This window comes from Platalea leucorodia, assembly GCF_965183815.1.
Source record: "Platalea leucorodia genome assembly, chromosome: 11".
Classification (NCBI taxonomy): Eukaryota; Metazoa; Chordata; class Aves; order Pelecaniformes; family Threskiornithidae; genus Platalea; species Platalea leucorodia.
This window is the reverse complement of record NC_138833.1, coordinates 1,643,015-1,658,074: the sequence shown is the minus strand read 5'-3', so window position 1 is coordinate 1,658,074 and position 15,060 is coordinate 1,643,015. Positions and strand designations below refer to the sequence as shown.

At 37.9% G+C, this 15,060-nt stretch overlaps 1 protein-coding gene across 1 annotated transcript in view; it reads right to left on the bottom strand.

Annotated features, from left to right (window-relative positions):
- Nucleotides 1-5,152: 5,152 nt before the first annotated feature.
- Nucleotides 5,153-15,060, bottom strand: part of GABRA1 (gamma-aminobutyric acid type A receptor subunit alpha1) — a 39,162-nt gene continuing 29,254 nt past the window's right edge. The window contains exons 7-9 of the mRNA XM_082323926.1: nucleotides 11,944-12,096; nucleotides 9,073-9,275; nucleotides 5,153-5,600 (exon numbers count right to left, since the gene is read on the bottom strand). Coding sequence (XP_082180052.1) covers nucleotides 5,292-5,600; nucleotides 9,073-9,275; nucleotides 11,944-12,096 — 665 coding nt within the window. The 3' untranslated portion in view covers nucleotides 5,153-5,291. The remainder of the gene's footprint in view (nucleotides 5,601-9,072; nucleotides 9,276-11,943; nucleotides 12,097-15,060) is intronic.

Below are 15,060 nucleotides of genomic sequence, written 5' to 3'. Positions count from 1 at the left end.
GATTTTTAGTGTGGCCTCTATTGGCTTTTTCTCTTACTTGAAAGGTGCATTCATTTAAAAGATTCTTGGCTGAAATCCACTTCTCTGTTTTTGTGAGGTCTTTAATAAAAAAGTAATTTAACTTAAGAGAAAGATCTTTCTATTGTAGCTTCACTAGGATTTATTTTTGGTTTTAGATGACCATAAAAGATTTTTTTTCTGTTTAATTTTTTCTGGAAGTTTTCATATCCATGCGGTAAATCTGTTGCATTAATAAATATCACTACAGTGGAGAGCAATCCTAGAAGCTTACAAACCCCTTGTTTGGAGGGGTTGTTCTGCTGCTACGGGCAGTAATGGAACAGGAGCTCTAAGGGGGGGGGGCAAGAAATTTGCATTAGTCCCATAGTACCTGAATTATTTTTTTCCTATGAGGCACTCTAGTCACCTAGTATTACGCAGATGATGCATACACATAAAACTATCAGGTAGCAAAGATAGTGCCTTCTGGGCAGCCATTAGCAAGCCGCTTCTAAACAAATTTAGCATCATAGGCCTGTTTCAGATCCTTAGGCTTGTACAACTTGAGGTTAATCGAATACTTCATATATGAGGACATTTGGAAAGAAATTAATCCTATCTGTTTGCGTTCAAATGTCCTTGGTTGGAGAAAGCGTTCAGCAAATACATCTTCCCTCCCTCGACAGCACACTCAGAAAAGCAGTGCCCTTTGTTGGTCAGTCTGTCTGTCTGCAGGTTTTGAGGGGCGATGTCTCTAGTCTTTGGGTGAAGTGCCTCTAACAGCTGTGCTGCAAGCGCAAAATCTCCTCGGAGCATCTTCAAATGCCCTAAAGCAGTTGAATCAAATAAGTTTATGGGCAGCTGTGAAGTCATCCTGCCTGTTCGATGGGCCCGCCGCCAGAGTGACAGAGCCTATGGAACCTTGTCGTTCCAAGGCTTTTACCTCGCTGCTTGTATTTGACGTAGTTTGTAATCAGATGTAACATGACAGCAACAGCTTGACAAGCTGATAATACACTTCATTGGCAAAATTCATGTGCTAAGACTGCAAACGCATTTTTATTTAAGCTATGTCATGTTTATGCATAGCAGGAGGATTTTTTCTCTTCTGTGGATCTGCTATAGAAAGTCTGACGGGATCTTGAGGTTTTCTCTTTTAAAGTATGACTGATATTTTTTACAGCCACTAAGAAAAAGTTTTACTTTCCCCAGTCACACTAATTTATTTGGACAGTCATTCAGATACAAAGCGCAAGCTGAAAGAGGTTCTCTTATTATTTGCTCCCTGAAGCATGTGTGTCCTATTTTCTAGCCATTAGGGTGTTTCATAAGCTTTTATTATTTACCATATTGCTGAAAAACAGAAGGAAATAGAGAGAAAAGGAAATCAGTTTTTTCAGGTCTCACGTAGTCAGTCCAAGAGAAAGAATATCATTAAGAAAGCTGTTGGTGGTGTAAAAAAATGCTTGGTCATTAAGAAAGTCCTGCAGTAGCTTCTAGGGATGATCCAAGAAAAACGGGAGGAGTTTCCCCTACAGGTGCACGCTCAGAGCAGACAGCAACGCCATGTCAGGGTGTCACGCTGGACTGTCTGGTGACTGTGAATCTGTCATCAGACGAGCCTGTTCTTCCACTCTGTGAAGCTGAATAGTGCGATATATTTTTCTCTGAGTCAAATCCTGTTGCATCTAGACATTTTCACTCATTTTACTCGAGCGCCTGAGCAGTGAGAAAGGAGACGTGAGAATCCCCATGCACGCTCTGCGCCTGGCATGTGCGCACAGGAGGCGGGTGTGCAGTGCCACTCGCCACTTTTTTACCGCACTCCTCCAGAAAATCCTGTGTGGGTTTCCATAGGGATTCATCTCCGTGGAGTTCGGAGGAGGAGGCAAGGAACAGGGATTCAGACTGCATTATTCTCATTCAAAATAGAGGAAAGCATAATAAGTTAATAGAATCTAAGTCCATATTAACAAAATCTTTCCTTCCATTTTGAAGAATCCTTCTGTAGGACTCATGCTTAAAGAGCGCTATGAATGATGTTATACACATACATACACTTACATCAGCCTTTCCTGCCTTGGATCCTCTAAAACTGTATGTCTGCAATTGGTTGTCTCCCCCTACATAAGAGCATGAGCCTTGCTTTGCAGGAACTTTTCCAAGAAAATTTGAGGGCTGAATACACTGGAATGACTTCTCCTCTCTCTGTATTTTTTGATGTGGAAAGAATGAAGAGCTGAGAATCAAAATTTTCAAGCTATACATATGCTTGTTCGAATGCAATCCCCACAACTCATTAAATAAGTTGAAATAATATTATTTTACACAGCCTGAGGTTCTCTTCTAACAGTCTTTCTTAGATCTGTGCATTTATTTAAACAGTGAAATCTGTAACATAAATACCCACATTTTTACTCTCACTCTCTGCTTTATCTGCCATTTTATCTGGGAGACAATGCATTTTATTCTGTTCCTACCCTATATCATATTCATTCTTGTGGTACTAAAGCTTAACAGTTGTTCATCTGATTCAATTAATTGCTTTACTGGATATACAGTGTACAGACTGAACTATCTTTTTTTGAATGTCAAATCATATTTCAGAAACATTCTTGTTGTTTTATTTGTCCCTGGAAAACACTGGACAGAAAATTACATCTATTAAAACTGCATTCATTACCAAATGCACAGAAACTAAGTTTTTGAATGAATAGCAGTTTATCAAGCAATGTGTCATAAAAGGCAGTAACTAAAGAAAACCAAAGTAAAACATTCACTTTCATTATTGAACATTTTTAGCTTTATTATTATAATAGAATTACAGTCTGACATAAAATAAAGAGCTTTTGCTAAACTCTGTAAAGCAATACATGCTTCTGCCATAAACAACCTCTATTAGATTTAGGTTTTATTGCCACATCACTGCACTGAGGTGCAATAAACATTCAATGTCATCTTTTTAAAATTATCCCAGGAGTAAACAGAAACTGTCCTCTATAAGAGTGTATCATTATTTTCAAGGAAGACTTACTATTATTACATGGTTTAGCAAAGCATTGTAAAAAAGCTACATAGAGAATACCTTGTCTTTGATAAACTGTGCAGTCAAGTTTATACAGTATAATACTATTGGCACAGACTAACTAAGAGGTGATATAATGCAATCATTGCATAGCAAAAAGCAGACTAGTTAAGTAGTATTCACATCTAATGTGCAAAATGCAGACCAAAAGGTAGCTATGAATTGCTAGGAAGGTAAAATGTCCTAAATGAACACACTAGTTTAACGCCAAAAATAACAAGATAAACAAGTACACAGAAGTTAAAGAGCCATAGTTTATTTTTTTCTATACATATATCTACACATGATACCAGAAGATGAAACATCCCCTTTTAATGAGCTCCAATCAGATAACTTATCAAGTTTAGACAGGACTAAATGTTAGACAATGAAGCGTTATTAAAAAAAAAAAAAATCTTCTCTAAACAAAACATTAACTATTTCCTTTTGTAGATAGAGAATGTCAACTTTTTGATTTATTGAGAAAGAGTTTAGAAAACATTGCCTATGAAATTTGACTCTCAGTAGCTGTTTCTCTGGAGGCTCATGTAGCATTGTTTTAAAATTCATTCAATACCATATATGACGTTTTTTTAATTGATGCTTGCAAATAGCCACCATTCTTCCCATCTTTTTTGGAAATTTTTCATCTGAAATTTTATTTCTAAGAATCAGCAGTAATGATACTGACTAGAATTTTTTTAAAGGGAGCACAATACCTGCAAAATGGACATCTTGTATTTAAAGCCCTTACATATTGTTCCTACAAATATATTGCTACAGTAAAAATGAATGTAGTAAGTTTACTCAATAAAATCTAGTTTCCTGTACATTCTTTTATGTATGTCTTTTTTGTATTTAATGCTACATATATTACATCACTTATTGTAACAGTTATGTATCAGCAAATATAGCAGTAGTATACAGATGAACTTCTGTCTTAACAAATATTTCACCATTTTTACCTACCAAATATAATCCCGTACTTTAGTATTTATGCATGACCTGAGCAGACCAGTCATTCATCTAATAGTATACATCGGATGACGTTGTCAGATTGCAAGCTACTGTACACTTAACCACTTTACAAATGGAATTAATTCCAAGCACTTTCTGCGTAGTTATTTTTGTAGGCTTTCCAGTACCACTGATTATTTTTTTTTAATTCAGGCTCTAAATATGTTTTATTGAGCATTTAACAACATATTAAGAGCTAAGAGGTGAACCCTACGCAATGTTTTAAGAACACAACTTTAAAAAAGTAAAAAAATGTACAATCTCATGCTGCATATTTACATATTATTTAAATACTATATTTTGTCTTTCTGCTATCCATAAATCTCAGTCTAAAGCTTCTTTTTAATGTATCGTTTTATAAAAGAATACATTCAACATATCTAGAGCTTGCAAAAATTGTTGGTTTGTTTTTTGTTTTTGTTTTTTTTTTTTTTACCTCTCTAAAACGTAGTGATGAGTAAAAGCTTATCTGTAAAAGCATCCAGGAACTGTTGGGCTTACAGAGGTGATAGCGGGAACTTGGGATCTGCACTTGATCGTGCAACTGGTTTTAAATCTACTCTAGTGACAACCTAATGCTTAGAACAAGACTGCGGTAAGACAGCAGATTAAAACATTTGTTACCGTTAGATCTTATGTGCTATACAGTGACAAACCGTACCTAGAGTGAGTAGATTTCCTTTTTCTTTAAAGACCATTTAATATTATAAGTCAGGTGGTTTGGAATAGGGAAGAGAAAAGGGATTAGGAAAATAACATATCTTATGGGATTCAGCAAATGGAAAGCTTTACATCCTTGTATAAACGGTGGTTGAATAAATGGTACGGTATAGTATGTGCATCGGGAACGTCATAAAGAATATTTTCCCACTCCCTACGGTCCTTTGAATAAAAATATCTTTTTCACATACGTATACAATACCTTTGGGGAACATTCAGTACAAATGGTTTCCTTGTTCTTTTTTTCATTACTCTACAACTCTTTCTCTCCCATTTTCAGAATCACTTTTCCAAAGTATATAGCTTATATTGTTCTCTCTGTCACACACAGGTTTTTTAAATGTACAGATATATTTTACCTTTTGTTAAATAAAGAAACCTTTATTCTCTTTAAGACAGAGGCAACGAAGCAAATGGGAATTACTGTATGTGAGAACGGGAAGCAATTCCCAGAGCAAAAGACAAAACGGAACTATACGAACAAATGAGGTTATTGATGCGGAGTTGGAGCTTTTAGCTGGGGTTCCCGGTTTAAATAGGTAGCCCAATAGACTAAGTTAAAGATTCCAAAAAGCAATGGGAAGGCTATTCTTGATAGTCGATCAATTTTACTGACGCTGTTAAAAGTTTTCTTGGGTTCTGCAGGTTTTGTTTCTGGCTTAACTTCTTTGGGCTCAATCGTTGCGCTTTTAGCAATGGTTGCCAGCCCAGGGTCCCTTGCAATATTAGGGGTGTAGCTCGTAGCTGCAGCTGTGTACGTGTTATTTTTCTTAATGAGAGGATCCTTCACTTTCTTTGGCTGAAGAAAGAAGAAAACGTTTTATTCTCACTATCTTCTCAACAGATAAGATTATCCCGTAAAATTTTGCAATTGATCAAATTTATACCACAAATTGTAATAAGCTGTAAGAAAGAAGTTAGTGTCTGGATACATGACTCATTCAAAATATTTAGGTGAAGACAAAATCATCCATCTGCATTCCTTGTATTAGTTAAACCAAATTAGATGATGGATAAAGTGTAATAAGGACTTACACTGAGAGCTAGGCTCACTGACTGACAAAATTACCCTTAATGGTAACCAGCAGTGACAAACCACTCATAATTCAATACTTGCTTAGTCAACTGTGCTGCTTGACCAGGACAAAAACTTAAAGTAATTTCTTAATGTAGCTTTCCAATATTAAGACAAATAATGTTATATGATGCATTCTAACACAGTTCATACATACAAATATACAATAAAAATATCATGTGACCGTGCACTGCGTGGATTATTTAACAAAATGCAAAGCTGCCACTATTCTGTTCATTAACAGTTTACACCAAAAGTATACGCGTTACAGAACAGAATCTTAACGTTCTCGTTTGAATGTTACAGTTGGATGGTAATGGCTGAAATGCCATTCCACATACAGGGACTTAAATAGCTGTATGATTTTTGCATCCACCTATCTATATTGCTAAAGAAGAATGTATTGAAAATCCTTTAATGGCGAAGAACTTATTGATCAGAAAGAATACCTAGATTTTTCCCCTGGGTCCTTATGTTTTCTAGTATTCTATTTCTGGGATCTACTTGTAGGAAAAAAAAAATTAAATTTTGACATCTGGGGTTACCAGTTGGAATTCAGCTGTCCCTGTTGCTGCAGACAGTTCAGACCCTTCCTCCAGCCACTGCACAAGGATAAATGCAGGAGAGAGATGTAGTGGGTCATTAAGGAGGTGTAAAAAGCATCGCTTTGCTCCAAGTTCCTCTGATTATGAGAAAAAAACAGATAACAAAAAAATCCCAAGAGCGAAGAAAATCTTTAGGCAGTATTTGCCACAAAAAGAATAGGCAAATGTCATCCGGTTTATCTTCTTGGAAGGAGGGGAAAAAAAGATATGGCTAAAGAGAAAGTATCAGCAGAATGCGATCTAGTATGTCATTTCACGAAATAGCAAATATAATTCTCTGTTTTCAAGAAGCAGCTGTCCCATGCAGGCAATATTTTTTAAAGCAGTCACAGTACTTTTTATGACAGATCAACTCTAGATTGATAGCTCTACAGACCCCCCAGGAGGGGGACTTTGGTAAAAAGCTCTTGTTGGAGAGGTGAGTGTTTCGGGGAGCAGATGGGCTCCTGCAGGACACTTGGCAACGTGAAGGGAAGCTGCAAAAGCACCAGGGCAAGTGGGGAGAGGCTCGTGAGGCATGGCCTGGAGCCCGCGCAGGAAGGATGCGGAGGCTGGGGTGGTAGGTTTCTGCTGCTGAGGAAGAAAAGGGATTCACCTCATGACTCTGATGAAGATGCTCTTTAGTTCATGACAATAATGCTCAGCTTAGCTTGAGGCTAAGGAAAAGCTTCAAATTGTCTTAAAATATTTCTGCTGAATAGGAAGAACAAATAGGTTGAAAAAAAATACTCAGAAAAGAAGAAAGGTGATGTCAGAAAGTCTTTTTTTTTTTTGTGTGTGTGTGTGTCTGTCCGTCCTTTTCCTCCTGAGCAGGAAGGCTGTTAACACGCTGGCTGAGCATGAAGCCAGTGCTGTTTCCTTCTCAGCTCGAGACTCTGGTGCGCAGCAATAAATCCAGCGGGCAAAGAACCGTTTCACAGAAGTCTCTGAGGAGACCCATTCTATAGATTTAAATGTCACGAGGAATATGATCCACAGAAAGTCCTGATGCCAGTCAGGGTCTTAATATTTCATGTCAAATTCAACTTGATGAAAAAGTAATATGACAGCTAGTTAGAGCTCTAAATTTTATTAAGCTGCGATGCTCTGTTCACCGTTAGTTTGCCTTGCTCGGCTTTCCTTACGTCTGCAGATAATGCACTCTGCCAGGTACCGGTACGTCTTTGCTGACTTAGATCAAATGACACATAAAGACCCTTACCTGTTGAGGAATGCAAAGCCATAGATCTTCCAACGTTTTAAACAGTGTTTGAATATTGTGTTTTTCTTGGTGTGGTTATAAAATGGCTGATTACAGTAACTGTGTTCAAGGTAGGTTATATTAACAAGGCAATATTTAACATTTAAGGATTTTGTTCTATTAATATAGCCCATTTTTACAATAGATATCATAAAGATAGGAGCACAACAAAGAATCAAACAAATTATTTTCAATGAAAGTATCATCAGTAACTGAAAACTCGATATTCACCAGCAGTCGTGCAGCTCATTACTCTGTTTGTTTTGTTACTTCACTCATTTGGTCTACAATGCTTTTGAAACAGTTGTTGTTCTGTAAATGTCCTAATTTTATTTCTGTTTTCTCACTGACTTATGCAACTAAAATAGGAAAAAAAAAAAAGTATATATAGGCATACACTCCTGAATTAAACACATATATTCATGTACCAGTGAGTAACATCTGCTCCTCCAAATATTTATTCTGCTGAATCTCTAGTCTGTGAATGTTCATAATAACCAATTAGGCAAGTTAAAAATCTCTTTCAAGATCTCTCTCTCTCAAAAAAAAAATACCCAACAATTGAGCTTCCTCACAGAAGCAGCTGACATGATAGCTCATAGGAAATGGGAAACTCTCTCCTTCGTCCCCTAAATGTCCTCAACAATTTCTTGATGTGCCTGTGATTTACCGGCCGGGCCTGATCCCGGACCAAAGGCAGTCAGCGCGGTGTCTCCCTGTTGCGTTCAGGGAGGTATGGATCCGATTGCACACTCCCAGCACAGCTGCCAATGCTTCCCCCAAAACAAATCCATTTCTCCTCTACACTAAGAAGTAAAAATAATATTTCTATTTTTAAGAACTAGGGAAACGATAGGCGGCAAAAGAAAGGAAAGAAAAGGTCCTGCGGTGATTTCTTTGGTCATGATCACAGAGTCCTCCTGAAGTTCATGTTGGGGAGCAATATACTTTGGAAACTACCAAATACAGTAGCCGCAAGATTTTTTTTCTACGTTTATACTGAGGCATCCACATTTTCTCTTGCTCAAACACTGGAAAATTAATTGCCTTCCCTTTAAAAAAAATACACATTTATCTTCTTTCTGCTCGGTCACACAAGTAAAAATCTCAGTAAAATTTTTAATAGCATTAAATACCATCCAGTATGTCAGAAGTAGTATTTAGGTACTCAATGTCCAAGTCATTACTGTTTGTGTGTAGACATGCTGTGTGCGAGCACATGAGGAAACTCTCCTGGAATAGTTGCTCACTATTCTAAATAATAAGAATTTCCAACGGGCTAAAAAAAGGCCATATAGCGACCAAGCATGGCACAGTATGACGCGTCGGGATAGATACTAAGTGGTGTTACCTTTTCAGGAACAACGCTTTTGCCATCCCACGCGTAGCCTCTCTTTGTGAAGTAGTTCACTGTTGCGAATTCGATGAGCGCAGAAAACACGAAGGCGTAGCACACGGCTATAAACCAGTCCATGGCAGTGGCGTAGGCCACCTTGGGGAGCGAATTCCTGGCGCTGATGCTCAGAGTGGTCATTGTCAGGACGGTCGTCACTCCTGCAAAAGCGAACGGTTTCAGCGGCTGTGGATCGGTGGCTATATTTTGTGCTCCGTTTCTCAGCTGTCACAAAGGGTGGGAAAGCCTTGTCTTCAGCCCTAATTCTTATACACCTCCCCACTTCGTTCAGTTGCTAATTAAGGGTATCTGATTTCCAGTTCTGGGGAAGTTGCAGGATCTTCAAAACATCTTTTATACCTTTATTCTCTGACACTGTTGTAGTAGAACAATATTTTTAAGGTTGGAATGGAAAAAATATTTTGAGTTGTGGACTGGATACTACTCTATGCTTCCTGGTGTTTGGAGCATCATTACTGCTGTTCCTTACTCCTGCCCTGCGAATTGTCCTATGGAGGTAACAACGTAACGTTTTTAGTCTTGTCTTGCAACAGCGCTAAGATGTTTAGATAGAAGACTAAAAAACTTGTTTTCATTCAGCTTATTTGGTATATGCTGCTTCAAACGTATACTCAAATGCACTAAGCGTTGGGTGACGTTACATTTATTTGAATTGATGGTTATACAGATTTCTGTCCCTTTATTCACTGATGCCCTGAAAATAGCAAAGAATTTATGAAAGAACAATGATAATGTAATTTGCATTTCTGAGATCAGAGCTTGTCAGTGCTGATGAACCTTTTCCCTTAACCGGCCACAGAGAGCAAGCAGGACCGTATTGAACTCGCTCTGCTTGCAGCTGCCTGGAAAAAAATCTACGGGTGCGGGCCAGGCCTTTACATCAAATCACATGTCTGCAAGTTCCCTTGACAGCTGCGGTGTCATGTCGCGAACGTGCCTTGCAAGTTCATCTTCGCCGCACCGAGCGGTAGCGAGAATGTGCGGTGGTCTAAATAGGCCAAATAATGAGCAATGTATTTACGTGCTGGTGTAAAGAGCTTGAATTATTAGTGCCTAATGAGGAAGCAATTCCTCTTCCCTGAGAGGCAACCTAATCTTGTCTTTGACTCATTACTAGGGAGCTTACATAGCAGCAAAACAGGATTTATAGTTTTTATTATCTGTGGTACTAAGTGGACGAAAAGAGGTAAGTTGTGCTTCTGTATGTATATACGTTCCCGCAAAACTTTCTGAAACATTGTTTCACTGCCATTAAGAAATGAAAAAGCTATCTTGAAAAGCTATCTTGGTACCTAATGATGGAGTAAACACAAGACTATTTACTAAATAACTGTCTTCTAGAAGGAAAATTTTCAGAAACGTGTGGGTTCTTGAGCCTGTGAAGATAGCAGCTTGAACATCATGCAGTATGATATATTATTCACTGTGAGACTGGCAAATTTTGTCCTCCATCTCGGGACGATAAAGTATAGCATTTCAAACTGATCATTGACATTTCTTTTTAAATGGCATGCATGAAAAGAGGTAAAATAGTTGCAGTTTTACTACAGAGGCCCGTAAAAGTCCCAGGTTAATTCTCAGTGAAGTCGATAATAAAAATTCATAACTAATTTTAGATGTTAATCTGAACAATATTATGTAAATCAAGTTTAATTATACTGCGGTCTAAGCCATTCTACTGTAAGCGCACATCTGTGCATCAACAGAAAGCCTCTACTTGGTTCATGATGTCTAAGGCTACGCAAGTTGTGATTGATTTCCAGAGGCACTGGGAAACTAAAGCACAGCTGTGAAGGGTGTCAGAAAAGGTCAATAAAAATAGCTCTTGGTCAACAAGAGTTTCAGAGCCTGCATTTCTCAGCATCAGGCCTTGTGACTCTGGTTTTGCTGCGTCCAGTGTAAATGGGTAAATTCTCTTTGGCAAAGCGGGAGGCCCGTGGCGTCCTGCCCCGGCAGTGCCCTGAGGCAGGGAAACCAGTGTAAAAGCCAGCTCGGCTGTCTGTTCTTCTGCCTCCTCCTGCCCGCGGTGCTCAGGCGTCCCGGCTGAGCATCGCAAAAAAGAGCGGGTCACTTAGCAGGAGTCGCAGGGTCTATTCTCCTTAACTGAAGATTTGTTACATCTTTGGGGGTTTTGGGTTTTTTTGTTTGTTTGTTTGTTTGTTTGTTTTTTAATTAAGTACTTGACTTGGATTAATATCTCCAAAGAATATGCTAGTTGTTTGTTTCTAATTTTAGGATAAGCATTTCCAGGCAGTGGTTAGAACACTAGGGACCAACTGTACAAACTGAGAGTCCTTTCGACTGGCTGCTTACCGCATTCGTTGAGTGCATCTGTTTACCATTCTAAGCACAATAAATTGTCACCGATTTCAATGGGACACCTTTAGCAGCAGCCTGCAAAAGGGACTGATGGAAAAGATTTTTACGATAAGAATTTTCAAAGGGCCTCAGGATGTCAAATGACCAAAAGCCATTGATTAAAGCTCTTTTGACAATCCCCACCATGAATGAATGTCATTGCCATTGTCAGAAATGTTTTATTCATATACTTATTGTTTTGGAAAGGTCAAACTGTAATAGATTGCTTAAGATATTTTCAGGTCTCTTTTTAAAATCAGTTTAAAGGCTTCGGACCTTAAATCAGCTTCTGCTACATCTTCACAATGAAACGTCTTAACCGTTGTCTACTGCGCTATGCCCAGGCTCGTGCTGTTCTTCAGTGCTGTGTTATGCATAACTAGTTTTACCATAAAATCTCTTAAAGCTGTTTGGCTTATGATTGCCAAGCGGTTTATAGGTCTTGCTTACCAAATACGGTTCTTGCTGGAACAGATTCCCTGTTAAGCCAGAAGGACACCTGTGACAGTATCACTGTCATGATGCATGGCAGATAAGTCTGGATGACAAAGTAACCGATCTTTCTCTTCAAATGAAAATGCGTAGTCATAACAACATATTCCCCTGAAAACAAGAAGAACAGGAACATTAAAGCTTGTATAAATATACATATTAGAGGGCTTCATAGGAAGTATTTTTTCATTATATTCACCCCCATTGTAAAAATAAAGTCCTCAGATCAAATCTGGTCAGGTCTGAAGAAAACATGTAATAAAGCAGGTTCCGAAGTTCCACTAATAATACAAAACTGGACAGTTCTGGGAAATGCTAATTAAATTTACATCTTTTCATCTCTGCTGAGTAGTGAATGAAAGTGCATTAACTGGTGGCCGTTTAAGCCTCTTGTGAAAGGCCTTATTCCATTAGAAGATGGAAAACCACCATAATATACACATGTAAACATCATACAAAGACTAACTCAAGACAGGCACTCAGAAGCGTTTCAGTCAGGCCAGGCTTAAGGTGCAATTGTTGATGTGATTGTGTCTGCGTTACCACTGTCTGTGATTTATGTACTCTGAAGATTAAGTGTCCCTGTTCTGCTAATTCAGTACTTTAGTAACTGATTATTCTCTCCTGAAGTAAATGGACAACGCAAGAATAACACAGAATATTTTCATTAGCACTCACTTTTTGGGTGCTACAAAAACATATGAGTTGGGTATTCTAATTGCAATTGAAAGGGAATCTTAAGTATTTATATAACTCTATAAACCTTTCCTGCGAGAGCACAGCAAATAATGCCTCATTTTCAGATCATTATTTACATCACTGGAAATGGATTTTGAAAAACAGTATAGCCTCAAAAGACTGGAAACCCTATTACTCTGACTTTTTTTTTTTTGGAGTAGATTGATTCTTCTTCTTATGCAATAAACATTATCTTAGGAAAGAAACAGGTGGACATGTAACTCAATGGAAACCTCTGTCTAGATCAGAGATGACATGTGAAATTACTGGTATTCTATTTTAAAATTTAGGCAGTTGGAAAGTTGGTCTTGTACAGGAAAAGCTTAAATTGGATTGAAAAACTATGTCTAGACATTGACTGCTTATGCACTGAGCATGTCAAATGCCCTTTTCTTTAATTCAGAGTCTAGAAGAACATTCATTTGAACAATCTTGCTCAAGGTATAACCCTGAGGAAAGCTTATAAATAAGATGTGACAATACTCCCGGTATGTTTCAGTATAAAAAACAGTAGCAAAGGGGGAAAAGAGAATCAATGATAAATTGAGAGGTAAAGCAAAGGATATACAAGAAAAATTTTCTTTCAAATATAGGACTGGCAGAAGTAGTATAGTGGGCATTGTTACTTGAATTTTGCCCACCTTTCTTTAACTTTCACTGAAACAGCCGCCTTTTCCTCTGTACCAGAGATTATGATCTTACGAAGGGTGCCAGCCTTGGCTAGAAGAGCCAGTAATTTAATTTTATCTACTAAAATATGACGTGGGAAGCTATTTTAATGCAATCAGATATAGAATGCTCACAACGGTATGTCAGAATTAATTCAGTGATTGTAGATGGCAAGCTAAGAATACAGAGTGAACACACCACTGTGCTCTGAAGCTTTATTTAGCTGCTTAAATTATCTAAGTATTTTTAACCTCTGGAAAATGAGAACAAGGTTCAAAGCATAAAGGCAATTAAAAAGGCAGGGATTACTCTCATCTGTTAAGCATTGCTGCAGCAGGTCTGAGCTAGAAGTCAGCTAAAGGTAATGCCACGAGGAGTGAATCAGGCAAAGCCTAGGCCTAGAATAACGCCTACATTTCAGTTACAAGGCAAAAACTTTTAAAGTCTCCAACGTACCAATGGACTGCAGTCATTTATTAGAAGATAACGGATCTTTGATGAGATTTATTTAAACAACTGCAGGACATGGAAGTACTCCAGCTGTTTACTGAATCTTTAGCTTCCCACGTTTTATGGCTTTCTTTAACTGAAAAGCATAGCCACAGTCATGGCAGCTGCTGACCACTGTCTAACTTCCCAGCAATTCCTCTGTAATTCTCTTTTCAAAGGTTTGTAATTCAGCCATAAAATTCCCTACAAGCTAAAACTTCCAATAGCTCTTGAGCAAAACATCTCCTACACCCATAGTGTCTGATGACTAGGCTTGCACAAGTTGTAGCACAAGTTGGAGCTTATGCATCTTACATTCTCTTATCTCTTATTCTCTTATCCAAAGATGTTAGAAAGAAAGGTATTTCTTTTTAGCTTCCTTGGAATTCCTAAAGTCTTCTACAGATAACTGTGTTGAGCAGATAAATTTGTTTTTCATTTTATTTATACCATGAAGTTTACATTAGTTTATATGATTACACAATATGAAGCATTTAAAAGTGGTCTCACAACTCCTTCATCTATATTAACTTAATGTTTCGAATGATTGTCCACATTTGAATACTTCCAGTGCTCTGGAAGAGTTTGTGCCTGTGCTCAACACTGCTGTAGCTGCAGTTTCGAACCAGCCCTTAATTCTACAGTATATCGCAATCATTGAGTCAAATGCTCAAGTGGTGTAAACTAACCTGTGTCCTTAGAAGAAAACAGTTGATAATTTGGTAAAGTTGTGTCAAACCTACTACTCAGTGTTCTGTAAACTATTTGTAATAAACCCAGTTTATCAGGTGAGCACCTAAAATTAATGTGCATCATATTAGACGTAAGGTTTGAGGTGGGGACTGAGTTTTAGCTATAATAATACTTTTTCTGTCACTGTAGGTAGGAAGTAAGGTTGTCCTTGCCATTAATTTAGAAGTATTTCGCATTTACTGCTTAAGCCACGTAACCCAGTAGAAAAACTCTTTAAGAACAGCATCCTCTCAGCAGATTTACAGAACATCAGAAAAAAATATACCATGGTGAGTATAAATCCTGATGATTTGCAGCGCAAAGCAATGTTTTCAAGGTGGCAAAATACTGCCATGTAAATAGAAACTTGCACGAGCCCTTTAAGCATCTGTCGAGGTGCTTACAAAAAAGATCATTTTGAACTCTTTCCGAGTCATATAAGTCAGT